This window comes from Vigna umbellata, chromosome 10 (assembly GCF_029865625.1).
Source record: "Vigna umbellata cultivar VRB3 chromosome 10, Vumbellata_1.0, whole genome shotgun sequence".
NCBI lineage: Eukaryota > Viridiplantae > Streptophyta > Magnoliopsida > Fabales > Fabaceae > Vigna > Vigna umbellata.
Window position 1 is genome coordinate 4,567,004 of NC_142174.1, and position 12,225 is coordinate 4,579,228.

Consider the following 12,225-nt stretch of genomic DNA (forward strand, 5'->3'; position numbering starts at 1 on the left):
AATTGTTCTCGGTATGGTCATTTAATCGTCTTGAGGTGTCTCTATCTATTTGGATTCGACCTAGAGCCTTTGTACCTAAATTATTCTTTGAGTATTGATCGGATCTTCTTAGAGTCAGTTCATTTAACTTATTCAAGTGGTAAATGACGTTCGTCAAATATTATGTGTCGGTTTTATTCTGTTCTGAAACGAGGAACTCTTGGTCTCGTTTTTAACGTTCGTCCTCGTTATAAAGAGGGCTGAACGCTCGTCATTTTATGTAATTGGAACGGGAGATGAAAATGATATTAAATTGAAAGGTTATAAAGAATGAACAGTATAAAAGATGAAATGATGGTTGTGGATTTTGAACGAGCGTTCCAGGGAGGAACGACTCTTGGATGAAAGTTGAGATTTGTAAAGTATGAATGTGGACAAAGCTTAGTTGGCGATTCATCCTGATATTCCGTGGGGACTCGTCCTCACGTAGAGGATGGTAGTTCATGTGTGGGAATGGCAGGAGGTCCTAGTCCTTAGAGGTACTTTGGATGGAAGGGACTAACCTCGGGTGGCAGCTGATGAGAAATGCCAGTTACTACACCACCCGGGTGCACGAACGTCGTAGCTACACATAATTCATACGGTCCGGACAGTCAGTCTAGTATCAGGAATTGATTGGATTAAAGAATTGATTGAATTATATGTTGGAGTATATTTGATATGTTTGATGTGTTATGAAATGCATGTTATTACTTGAATTAAATTCAATAAGCTTACCCTGCGTGTTTCCTTGTGTTGTCTTGTTTTGTACGTCCGTCCTTGTCTTTGCAATGATCATCCGTGTGGATGTGAGCAGATGGAGAGGCGTTGCTGGAAGAGACGCTTAAGGAAGGGATTTTGGAGGAAGAGAACCTCGTTGATGTTGAAGTGAAGGCCGAACAGTAGTACGTTCGGTTAATTGTTTAGTTAGTTATATTAGAGTGCTGTCTTAGAACGACCCTTCCCTTTTTGCTTAATTTGACCGTTCGGTATTTATATTTTGTAAGTCGTTCGGTCAGGTATGCTTAGATTGAACATCTTAAATATTTGTATTAGTTTATGTAAGGTCGTTCGGCCACGAACGTGCTTACTTTAGCTTTAGTGTAAGACTGAATTGATATATTAATTAATGTGAATATTCTATTAGTATGGTTTATTACTGTATTTATGAGATGTTACAAAATGTATAAAAGAATTAAGTAAAGCTATGATATTTTTATATTATCTTTTTTCCACTTAAAGAAAATTATATTTTAATAAAGTAGTTAAAATTTTGGTAACCAATGTTAGAGAGCAATGTAAACTCTAATTCATTGATTATAATTTTGTATTTATAAAAGAAATCATTTTATATACCAATAGTTTTTAGTCTATAAAATGATATCTAAATTAGTCAATATAGCGACTAATTATTTTTGTATTTAAAATTGATTGTTATTTAATGATTTTCTTGTAATGCTTATCTATTCCAAATAAGTTCATAAGTTCATCTTAGGCATCATTGACATTATATGAAGATTTTATTAAAAAGAAAAAAAGAAAAAATGGGGACACCACATTAAGTCTATGATAAAATTACATCGCACACATAACCAAAACAAATACCTATTATGAAGAAAAAAAACTCATCATTTCTTTCACGAAAATCATTCCATACTTTGAACTTCATATACTAGGAAAAAGGTAAATTTTTCATCATATTAAAAAATTATCATTGGTCATTCCTCTCACGTTTCAAAAAATGCATTAACTTTTAGAAGCTTTTGCTTTGAATAATTTAGTAATAATTTTATTTTGTCTATGTAACACCTTGATTTTAGGATGTTATGAGTAAGGTATAAACGGTTCTTAATTGAGGAAATTTAAAATCGAATAACATTTCGAAAATTGGTGGAATACAAATCTTAATTTATTAAACTTCAATGAAATAAAAACATAAAAAGTCTAAAATTTCCAAGTAATGAACTAAACTTGACATAAGATGAAAAAAATCATTTAAAATAACTAAAAATCTCCCAAACAACTCTTTAAATCTTGTCGATTTACTCCTCCACATGAATATCTGTAAGATCATATGCTCTCGTATAATAATAAGAGTTATACGATCATCGCACAAACACAAACAAGCAAGAGTGAGCTAATAGAATAAACATCAAAACATCAGTACATCATATTTATCTCAATCATTAAGTCAACCGAGGTAAAAAAACCATGTTGACCCAATGCAAATCAGACTTTTCACTTGACAGTTTCTTCGAAATAGGCCTACTACCTCGGTTCTCTGATCAATCGACGCAAAAAAACCTTAACAGTTTTTTTGAAATAGGCCTACTACGTTGGTTCTCTGAACAACCGAGGCAAAAAACTCTAACAGTTTTTTCGAAATAGGCCTACTCTCTCAGTTCTCTACCAACCGAGGCAAAAACCCTAACAGATTTTTTGAAATGCCTACTACCTCGGTTCTCTGTCCAACCGAGGCAGTATGTCTTGCAAGAAACTGATTTTGAACGTTTCAAATTCATTTTTTCAACTTCTACTGCCTCGGTTCCATTTTAACCGACGTCATAAGCCCTTTATGTCTCGGTTTAATCGTGAATTAAGGCCTATAGTTAGTAGATATTTTCAAATTTTTCATTTACAATTTTATTTGGAATTGTTTCTGGAAGGTTTACGCATCGGTTGTTTTTATAACCGAGATAATAGCCTCTTCGAAAGTTAAATTCTAGAAGCGCAAAACAATAAGCCCATTTTCACTCTTTCTTCTTCTTCTTCCTCTAGAGAACGGGAAATGCAGCTTCCCATCTCGTGCGAACAGCTTATTGCTCCGTCGTCGTTGCCTTCATCACTGGTTGCTGTCGTTTCCTCTACCACTGGCCATCATCGTTTCCTCTACCACTGGCTACCGCCACTTCCTATACCATTGGTCGCCATCATAAATTTTTTTATCTTATTGTTCCTTTTTCTTCCTTGCACAACCATTCTCTCTCATAGGTGAAGCTGTTGGTCGCCAACGACTATTCGTCGTTCGTCGCCGCCTTTGGCCATTTGTCGCCGCCTTTGACCATTTGTCACCACCTTCGGCCGTTTGTCGCCCCCTTCGGTCGTTTCGTCGCCGCCTCCGTTATCCCAGATATAAAAAGAAAAAAAAAGATTTTGAATAGGCAAAGGTCCTCATTTTTTGAAAAAAAAAAAAACATATACCGCCTCGATTCGAAACCAACTGAGGCAAAAGACACCCACATACTGCCTCGGTTCAGAATCGTCCTTTTTTCCTTGCCTGTATATACCTTGGTTCGTGAACCATTACGTATAGACGAAAATAACCGGTGTCATTTTCCTTTACTGCACTAGTGAATCTCCACAACTAAATGTCATCTCCTGTGCTCCACTATATCAAACTTGTTTACCAAACTAGGACGATTCGAGTCGTCCTCCAATGCAGCATCAGACCTATCCTCTTGTTCCTCAAAGACTTATAAGTAAAAACTCTGATACTGCTCACAACAAACATTATACTCAACTAGAATCCTATGGGAGAGACATATATCGCTTTCTACCTCCTCGAAGAGGAAAGCGCATAATATACATTTAGTGTGATCTCCTTCTTCAAGAAAGACACACCTCAACAATTTTTTAAAGAAACTATAAAATCTAAAATTCTCCAATGATAACATCTGAAAAAATGAGAACAACCTAGCTATTCTGAGCATGAGTATTCCTTGGAAATATACATTTTCATTAAAAAAAATATAAACTCAAAATACGAGTACAAGATACATTTTCAGTTAAAAAAAATGAAAGATATCAACACAATTATAATATACATTTTCAATATAAAAAAATATACAAAATCTTATAACATTGAGAAATGTTATTTTAACTTTTTTGGAAGAAAACAAAGCACAATAAACATTTTCAGCAAAAACATATATAAGTATAATTACAATATACAATTACAGTAAAAAGGATATAAACACAATTACAAAATCTTAGAGCATCGTGAGAGCTTATGATTCTAACTTTCCTGGAAGAAATCAAAGATAAATTTACTTTTTAAGTTAAAAGAAGATATAAACACACTTTCAATATACATCTTCAGTAAAAAAAAAAATATAAATGCAATTAGAAAAATCTTACAGCATTGTGAGTATGTGATTCTAGCTTCCTGAAAGAAAACAAATAACAATAAATTGATAAACACAATTACAAAATCTTAAAACATTGTGAGTGACTGAAATTAAGTATCATTGGATCAATTTGAATAAGAAAATATATACTTGTGCAATGCAAATAGAAAATTCATTGTTGAACCATCTTTAAGGAGGACATCATTGAACACAACTACAGCAAAATGGAATATACTAAAATAATAAGAAGAGCATAAATTAAGTTTAAAGAGTTTTGAAACCCTAATATGCAAAAATGTAAACTCTAAGGCGATAGAAGGTCAACAAATTTGAAATTTAAAATCTGTTTGAATCAATGTCAATATATATCATATACGTGAAATTCTAGTTTTGATCGGTAAACAGTACATATAATACTTGTCATAGTCTAATAAGTTTTCCCCTAAAATATTAATTCGGAGTTTTATATACTATATGTCTTTTCACAATAAATACATTAAATAGGGTAGTTCAAACAAAGGATAGGAATATTCTATTTAAAATGCTTTGTTTTCCTAATTTTTTTTTTAGATATTATTTGTATCTTCATTCTCACATAATTTCCCAAATTCCATAAAACATTTTCTCTTGTCATATAAGACAAAATTAGAATCTTAAATATAAAAAAAAAGTAAATAGGAGAGAAAATAAGAAATATGTAAAACTAGGATGAAAAGTATTATTTAGGGCTTTGATGGGTTTGAAATTGAATAAAGAAATAATAATAAAATTAATTGCGTTAAAATTAATTGTGTTTTACCTTTTAAAAAAGTTCAATAACACCTCATATTTTATTAAAAATGGTTTAAAATGGTCTTTTTCACTTGGGACGTTAAAAACATAACAGTACAATTGTCTCCGTGATGAAAATTGAATTATGTGTACAGTATTGATGGTATGGTGTCAATACCAAATTTCGTCCAAATTAAATTTTTTGGCTTTACCGTTGTATTTTCTCCTATGTTTTACTATTTACTTTTTTATTTATTTTCGTTTTTATTTTTATTTTTTTATTTCCTTTTTTTTATTATTATTTTGATTTATTATATCTTTTATATATATATATATATATATTATTTTATTTTATTTGTTCACTTTATATTTTTAAATTTTTGTTTCTTAGTTTTATCTCTTCATATTTTATTTTGTTTTAATATAATTAATATAACTAAAAAGAAAAAAAGTGCTTTTGTTTGGTGATGCAGTGTGTACGTGTGTTGGAGGGGGAAGGGGCAGAAAACCGTTTTTTCTGTAGGTAAGGACTACGAGCGGGGGTGGTGGCATTCGGGACATACGGAATGGGTACAGGGATTTCTGCACAAAAAGTACAAAGGGAATGGTCAGTGGAGGAACACACAAAAAAACACAGATCGGGGGAAATTTTTTTCGAGAGGATCATGAGAAAGAAAAAAACTTGCTTCATAGGGGCATCATCAGGAGCTGAGGCGCATTTTTTCCTGGAGACCTTCACTACCAGCACCAACTTCACCTCCAGTTGCAGCAGCCACTCGAGACGCCGAGCAATAGCATAGGAGCTCCAAGAGTCTCTCATCCACTCTGGCATGGAACCCCAAATATCAAATGGTTTGCTTCCACTTTCCACCTTTCACTAGCCGAACCCTCTATCCTCTGTTAAGGCCTGTAAGGGGGGTAAACAGGCCAACAACAAACAAAGTTGTACCCACGAACGTCATCATCATCATCTTTATCAGATAAAGACTACAACCACGGAAGAGCAGCAACAACAGGTTTATTTTCAATAGCAGTGGTGGAAATGGACTTTTGCGGCTTCGATGGAGAATGCAGGAACGACGTCGTGGAGGCAGCGAAAACGCTCTGGCTTGCGATTTGCAGCTTGCAATGATCAGATTCGCTCAAGCGGGGGCCGGTATCATTCAAACAGCCTTACGCACAAAGAGAAGAAGGGAAGGAGAGGACTCGCCGTCACGTCTGACAACCCATCCGACGGTGAGTAGTGGTGCTGGTGGCGCTTCGCGCCACAACTCGCGACGACCGTCTTCGATGGCGTCGTGGCAGCGAGGATGCGAGGTGGGGATGGCTCTCGACGGCGGATTCGGAAGAGGCACGGCGCGGAGAGGCGAGAGTACTTCTCTATCCCGCGTGAGGAGGAGCAGGGAAGGAGAACCTGGCGCGTGACCGGCGATGACCCTGGCAGCGGAGAGTGGCGGAGGTGCGAGCAGCGGTGTCGCCGTCCATGCTTCGCGGTGTCGGAGTTTACGGCACGCGCACACAGGGAAGAACGCCGCGATGGGTGGCGGTGCTTTCAGCACGGGCGACGTCGCCGGCAACTTTCCCGGCTGGCCACGAGGACGCGCGGCAGGCTGTTTTTGGCGAGGGCAGATGGCTACCGCAGATGATGAAGAAGGGGCCCCAAGCTTCCTCTGCTTCTGGATGGGAAAGAGACCCTAGTGGTTTCTGATGTGGGAACGAAAAGAGGCTTTGGGCCTGACAAGCAAATACCGAATCGCACCCCAAATTTCATCCTTACACCCGTGACAGATACAAAGTTGGAGAAGAGGGTTTTGGCCCAAAACAAAAGAGCCTCATTTTTTCTCCGGACCCCTAGTTTATATTCCTGCACCCCTATTCTTATTGGTTTGTTTTTGTGCTTGATTTATTTTCATGCTTTTGTTTTGGTATTTGCTTGATTATTAGGTTTCTTTTACTGCTTGCGTTTTGTGTTCATTTTTATTCAGTGGGTTTGTATGTTTAATTTTAGTTGCGACACTTCAATATACATTAACTTTTCTAATGAAAAATATTCAATAAAAGTTCATCGAACAAAAGAAAAAAAATGAAAAAAGTATAAAAAAGGGATAAATTATAAAAATATAAAAAATAGTTTAATGATTTTTCTAAACTCTTAATATCTTTTAAATTGAATATAGTTTTAATTTATTTTCTATTTTATTTTTTCTTTATGTGAATATTATTATTACGTTATTGTTTTATTTTAAATACTTAGATAAATATAACTTTTTATTTTACATTAAAACTTATTGTATAGTTACTGTTTTCGCAAATTTTATTCTATTTTAAACGGTTATGGAAATATTATTTTAATAGTATAAAATTGCAAAAATAAAAAAAATAATAATAAAAAAAAATCAAATAAAATATTTAAAAATTAAATAATGGTATGAGTACTTGTGCGATCGTTCACATTAGTACTTAATACTCTTGATCTAAAAATTAAATAATGGTACGAGTACTCATGCGATCCTCTGCATATGTGTAGTACTTAATACCGTCAATATTAAAAAAAATTTAAATACTGGTAAGTGCTCGTGCGATCAACCGCATGAGCCTAGCACTCAATATCCTTAGGTTTCCTAAATAAGTCAATAACGGTATGAGTACTCGTGTGATCGTTCGCATCGTCCTAGTGCTTAATATCGTTCTTTCTCTTTTAAAAAAAATAATAATCAAAAAATATTTAAATATCGTTTTAAAGGTTAAACACACGTGTGGCCGCTCGCGTCGTCCTTGTGCTAGAAACCTTTTCTCTTTCTTAAATAAAAATTACAAAAATACGTTTTAAAGGTTAAGCACATGTGTGACTGCTCGCGTCGTCCTTGTGCTAGAAACCTTTTATCTTTCTTATAAAAAAACATAACAAAAGTATGTTTTAAAGGTTAAGCACACGTTTAACCGCTCGCGTCGTTCTTGTGCTAAAAACTTTTTCTCTTTCTTTTAATAAAAATAACAAAATATGTTTCTAAAGGTATGAGTACTTGTGTAATCGTTCGCATCAGCCTAGTACTTAATATCTTCAATCTAAAAAATTAAATAATGGTATGAGTGCTCGTGCGATCGTCCGCATCAGCCTAGCACTCAATACTCTCAAGTCTTCCTAAATAAGTAGATAATGGTATGAGTACTCGTGTGATCGTTCGCATCGTCCTAGTGCTTAATATCGTTATTTCTCTTTTAAAAAATAATTAAAAATATTTAAATATCATTCTAAAGGTATGAGTACTCATGTGACCGTCCGCGTCGGCCTAGTACTCATTACCTTCTTTTTCTCGAAAATATAAAAAATATATATATAATCTTCAAAAGCTAAAAACCTCAACACTTTCAAGCAAACAAACAATCTTTTAGCCAGAACTACGTGATCCTTGATTCTCCATGAAGAGTGGAGATACGTAGGAGTAAGGCTAGTCCTTGTCAGGTTCACTTCCCAAAAATCCAAAAATCATTTCAAAACAAATTTTCAAACAATTTCTAAACAAACTTCTCACACAGTTTCTTACGTAACCCTGATTTCTCATTTTGAATGAGAATACGTAGGAGCAAGGTCAATCCTTATCGGGCCCCAAAAATCTAAAAAATATATTTTATTTCTTTAGAGTTTTATTTTAGGGGATAGTTAAACATTTTGTAAACCACATCATTTTCGTGCATCTAATTAAAGGTATTGCCTTCGGACAGGCGTTGTAGGGTGTTGATACCTTCCCTACGCGTAACTGACTCCCGAACCTAGAATCTAGTTTTCGTGGACAGTGTCTTATCATTTTATGGTTTTTTCGTAGTTTTCTAGAATAAAATATGGTGGCGACTCCAAATCCCTTTTTCTAAAACCCTTTTTTTTGGATCGTCGTCTCGTCGCGATTCCGGTTGCGACATGTGGCAAGGTACATGGAAATGTTAAAAAAATGAAGTTATTAGGTAAAAGAAAATGGTTATGGTTTGTGCAAAATCATGTGTAAAATCGAAGCCCCAATTGCAATTTTCAAAATCAAAATCTCAATTCACAATTACAAGTGCAGAAACACTACAAGAAAATGATTAATTACCGAAGGTATATTTCCGACGGCCTTTTGGCCTTCGATAAAGTTGATTTTACCGAAGGACTTTAACCTTCGGTATTGGTATAGTGATTTTACCGAAAAAATGTGGCCGTCGGTGTAAGGTTCGACTTATGAAATTAGAATTTGAGATTTTTCTCTCCCATTCTCCCAAATTTTGTCTTCCTTAAAACTCTCCCGCACTCCCTCGCCTACCTCCCGCGCCACCCAGAGCCGCCTCCGTTCCTACCACCTCATCGTCCGGCTCCGCCGACCGCACCGTCGACTCTGCCGACCGCGCCGTCGACTCCGCCCTTGCCGCTGACCTCGGCCTTCGCCTCGTCCACGTCGACACCTCGCGCACCGAGGAGATCGCAGACACCGTCATGGGGCTCTTCCTCGGCCTCCTCCGCCGCACGCACCTCCTCCCGCCACGCGCTCTCCGCCTCCGGCTGGCTCGACTTCGTCCAGCCTCTCTGCCGTGGGATGCGCCGCTGTCGCGGCCTTGTTCTCAGCATCGTCGGAATCTCCGCGTCGGCTAGGTCTTTGGCCACTTGCAGTTTGGCCTTCAAAACGAGCGTGCTCTATTTTGATACTCAAGCAGTACGTATTTTTAGTCTTTCCTTCATTGAGTGAAGATCCCTTCTTCAGTTGAAATTAAAATAGTAATCGATGTATCAATGCTTTAATTTTGTGATCCACTTGTTGTTTGAGAGACTTGATTCTTAATTGATATTGTAGCATTTGTTTCATGATTCTGAAGCATTTTTTGTTTTTGTGGCACTGTAACTGGTGTGTAACAGTTTGGATTTTATGATTAGCATGTGCGTTAACACTATTGAAACTGGTGTGTAACATAATGAATTTAGTTTTTGATAGAATTAGAATAACATGTATGGATTTGTTGTTCAGTCCGTGCAAACAAGCATTTTTGTTACTGGAATAGTGTTAGCTGGAATAGTGTAGCGACCATTGATGTTGATATGGTGTGTATTGCTTATTCACTGTAAACTACTGACTTGCTATTTATTTAATTTTATATTATGTAGTTAATTTGCTTTATAAGTGAACTATTGTCATATACTGTCATGTGTTGGTAAGTCATATGTATGATTTGTGTAGACCTGCACTGCAAAAGAAAGGACACCTTGTTGAAATTGTGCTTCCCAAATATGATTGTAAGCAATATGATCGTGTCTGCAACTTACGGGTATGCCATTTCATTAAGAAAATAATTGAACGTGTTGATAGTCTTGGTAGTTGGTATCCTGCACTACTTGAAATAATGTGATTATTCATTCAGGCTTTGAGCGTGGAGATAGAATCATACTTTGATCACCAATTATACAAAAGTAAAATCTGGGTTGGCAGTGTTGTAGGTATTTTATTAGATATTTTCGTTTTAATTGATTGTCTTTTACTGGTTCAGTAACTTCACTTTGACTGTGCAGGTCTTCCTGTTTATTTTATTGAGCCCCAGCATCCTTCTAAGTTCTTTTGGAGAGGAAAATTTTATGGCGAGCATGATGATTTCAGACGATTTTCATTTTTTAGCCGTGCTGCTCTTGAGTTTCTTCTGCAAGCTCGCAAGAAGCCAAATATCATTCATTGCCATGATTGGCAGACAGCATTTATTGTATGAGCTGTATAGTTCTTTCTAGCATATTTTTGCTCTTTCAGTTACTAATAGTATGGCATATCTGTTTCTTTGCTAGGCTCCTCTGTACTGGGAGATATTTGTACATAAAGGATTAAATTCAGCTAGGATATGCTTTACATGCCACAACTTTGAGTATCAGGGGACTGCAGCAGCTTCAGAGTTAGACTCATGTGGTCTTGTTAGCCAGAATCTAAACCAATCAGATAAAATGCAGGACAACTCAGCACGGGATAGAGTTAATTCTGTCAAGGTAAGGTCATAAAATATTACTGATCATATTATATATCTTCAATAAATATAGGTAATAGAGATTTTCCTTTCATGATCAGGGTGGGATTGTTTTCTCAAACATTGTGACAACAGTTTCACCTACTTATGCCCAAGAAGTGAGAACTGCAGAGGTATGGTTTATTTCTTGTTCTAGTGCAGTATGTATTTTCTAGTTCTACCAAAATATCTTTTGTCTTTAATTAATTAATATAAATAATAAGGCAACAACACATGTTGGCACAAACATATAGATGTCTCCACGTAATGTTTTTCAAGGGAGTTGGTTCTTGACCATGACATATTGAGTCTTTAGAATTTGATTTTGCAACTTCTGCGTCTCAAATCAACTTTAGAATTTGATTTGGGGAGAATTTATTTTGTTCATTTTTCAAGCCCAAGTAGCTTTCAAGTGCAGGTGTGCTCCACCTAACAACTTAAGCTTTCTGTAAATTTTGTTCTCAACAAGAATAAAAAGGGCTATGCTACTAATAATAATGTAGGATTCTAGCCTATGTCTTTGTATCATCATTTGGAATTTGTTATTATTACCTGTCTAACAGAAGGGAACTTAGTTAGCTGATCCAATTTGCAAATTGGCATGGTTTGGAAATTATTTGCATTTAATTTTACGAGGATTTTTCTGTTTTTCTATATATTAAGAAAACGATAGAGAGACATACAATTCATTCTCAACGTTATTTAACTTTAAACTAGTGCTCTTCCTAATTTTTCAGTCTTAAAAAAGTTGTTCCAATAAAAATGCAGGGAGGACATGGTCTCCATTCAACACTCTCTTCCCACTCCAGAAAGTTCATTGGCATTCTTAATGGTATTGATACTGATGCATGGAATCCTGCCACTGATGAATTTCTTCCAGTCCAGTACAATGCAACTGATCTACACGGGAAAGTAGAGAATAAGCAAGCCTTGAGAAGGAAACTAGGTCTTTCATTTGCAGATATTAGGAGGCCATTGGTAATTGGTAGAATATTAAATGGTAGTTGGTAGAATATTAAATGTTTTACTGGAAGGTACTAGAAGTTGTTATAGGTTTTTAGAAGATTATAGAGATCTCTTTGTAATTATTACTGTAGGGTTAAGTTCTCTATTTATAGAGACCGCTGTACTGTTTAAAATTAATCAATTTGAATAACAATCTTCTTTCAAGTTGGTACTAGAGCTCCGAACTTGTAATTGAAATTTGATATACAGGTCTGGGTTGCACAGGAAATGCCATTTCTCTGAAACCTGCTCTGCAATTTACCGAAGGCTTTTGCCCTTCGGTAAATGCCCACTGTTG

At 35.8% G+C, this 12,225-nt stretch overlaps 1 protein-coding gene and 1 long non-coding RNA gene across 2 annotated transcripts; both read left to right on the forward strand.

The window, feature by feature from the left end:
* The first annotated feature begins 10,087 nt into the window (after positions 1-10,087).
* On the forward strand, positions 10,088-10,580 carry LOC148191711 (uncharacterized). Its single transcript, XR_015782516.1, has 3 exons — positions 10,088-10,205; positions 10,299-10,374; positions 10,447-10,580. It is a non-coding gene; the product is annotated as an uncharacterized LOC148191711 (long non-coding RNA).
* An 8-nt stretch (positions 10,581-10,588) lies between these two features.
* On the forward strand, positions 10,589-11,933 carry LOC124825297 (putative starch synthase 4, chloroplastic/amyloplastic). Its single transcript, XM_088100103.1, has 4 exons — positions 10,589-10,631; positions 10,711-10,905; positions 10,985-11,056; positions 11,691-11,933. The coding sequence occupies exons 2-4, from the start codon at positions 10,864-10,866 to the stop codon at positions 11,931-11,933; spliced, it is 357 nt and encodes a 118-aa protein (XP_087956229.1). The 5' UTR covers positions 10,589-10,631; positions 10,711-10,863.
* Positions 11,934-12,225: the final 292 nt, after the last annotated feature.

What these genes read in the sequence shown, in the direction of transcription:
- LOC124825297 (XM_088100103.1), top strand. Translation starts at nt 10,864, where the DNA reads ATGCAGGACAACTCAGCACGGGATAGAGTTAATTCTGTCAAG. An exon ending in ATAGAGTTAATTCTGTCAAG is followed by an intron (nt 10,906 to 10,984) that starts GTAAGGTCATAA and finishes TTTCATGATCAG; the next exon opens with GGTGGGATTGTTTTCTCAAA. An exon ending in AAGAAGTGAGAACTGCAGAG is followed by an intron (nt 11,057 to 11,690) that starts GTATGGTTTATT and finishes ATAAAAATGCAG; the next exon opens with GGAGGACATGGTCTCCATTC.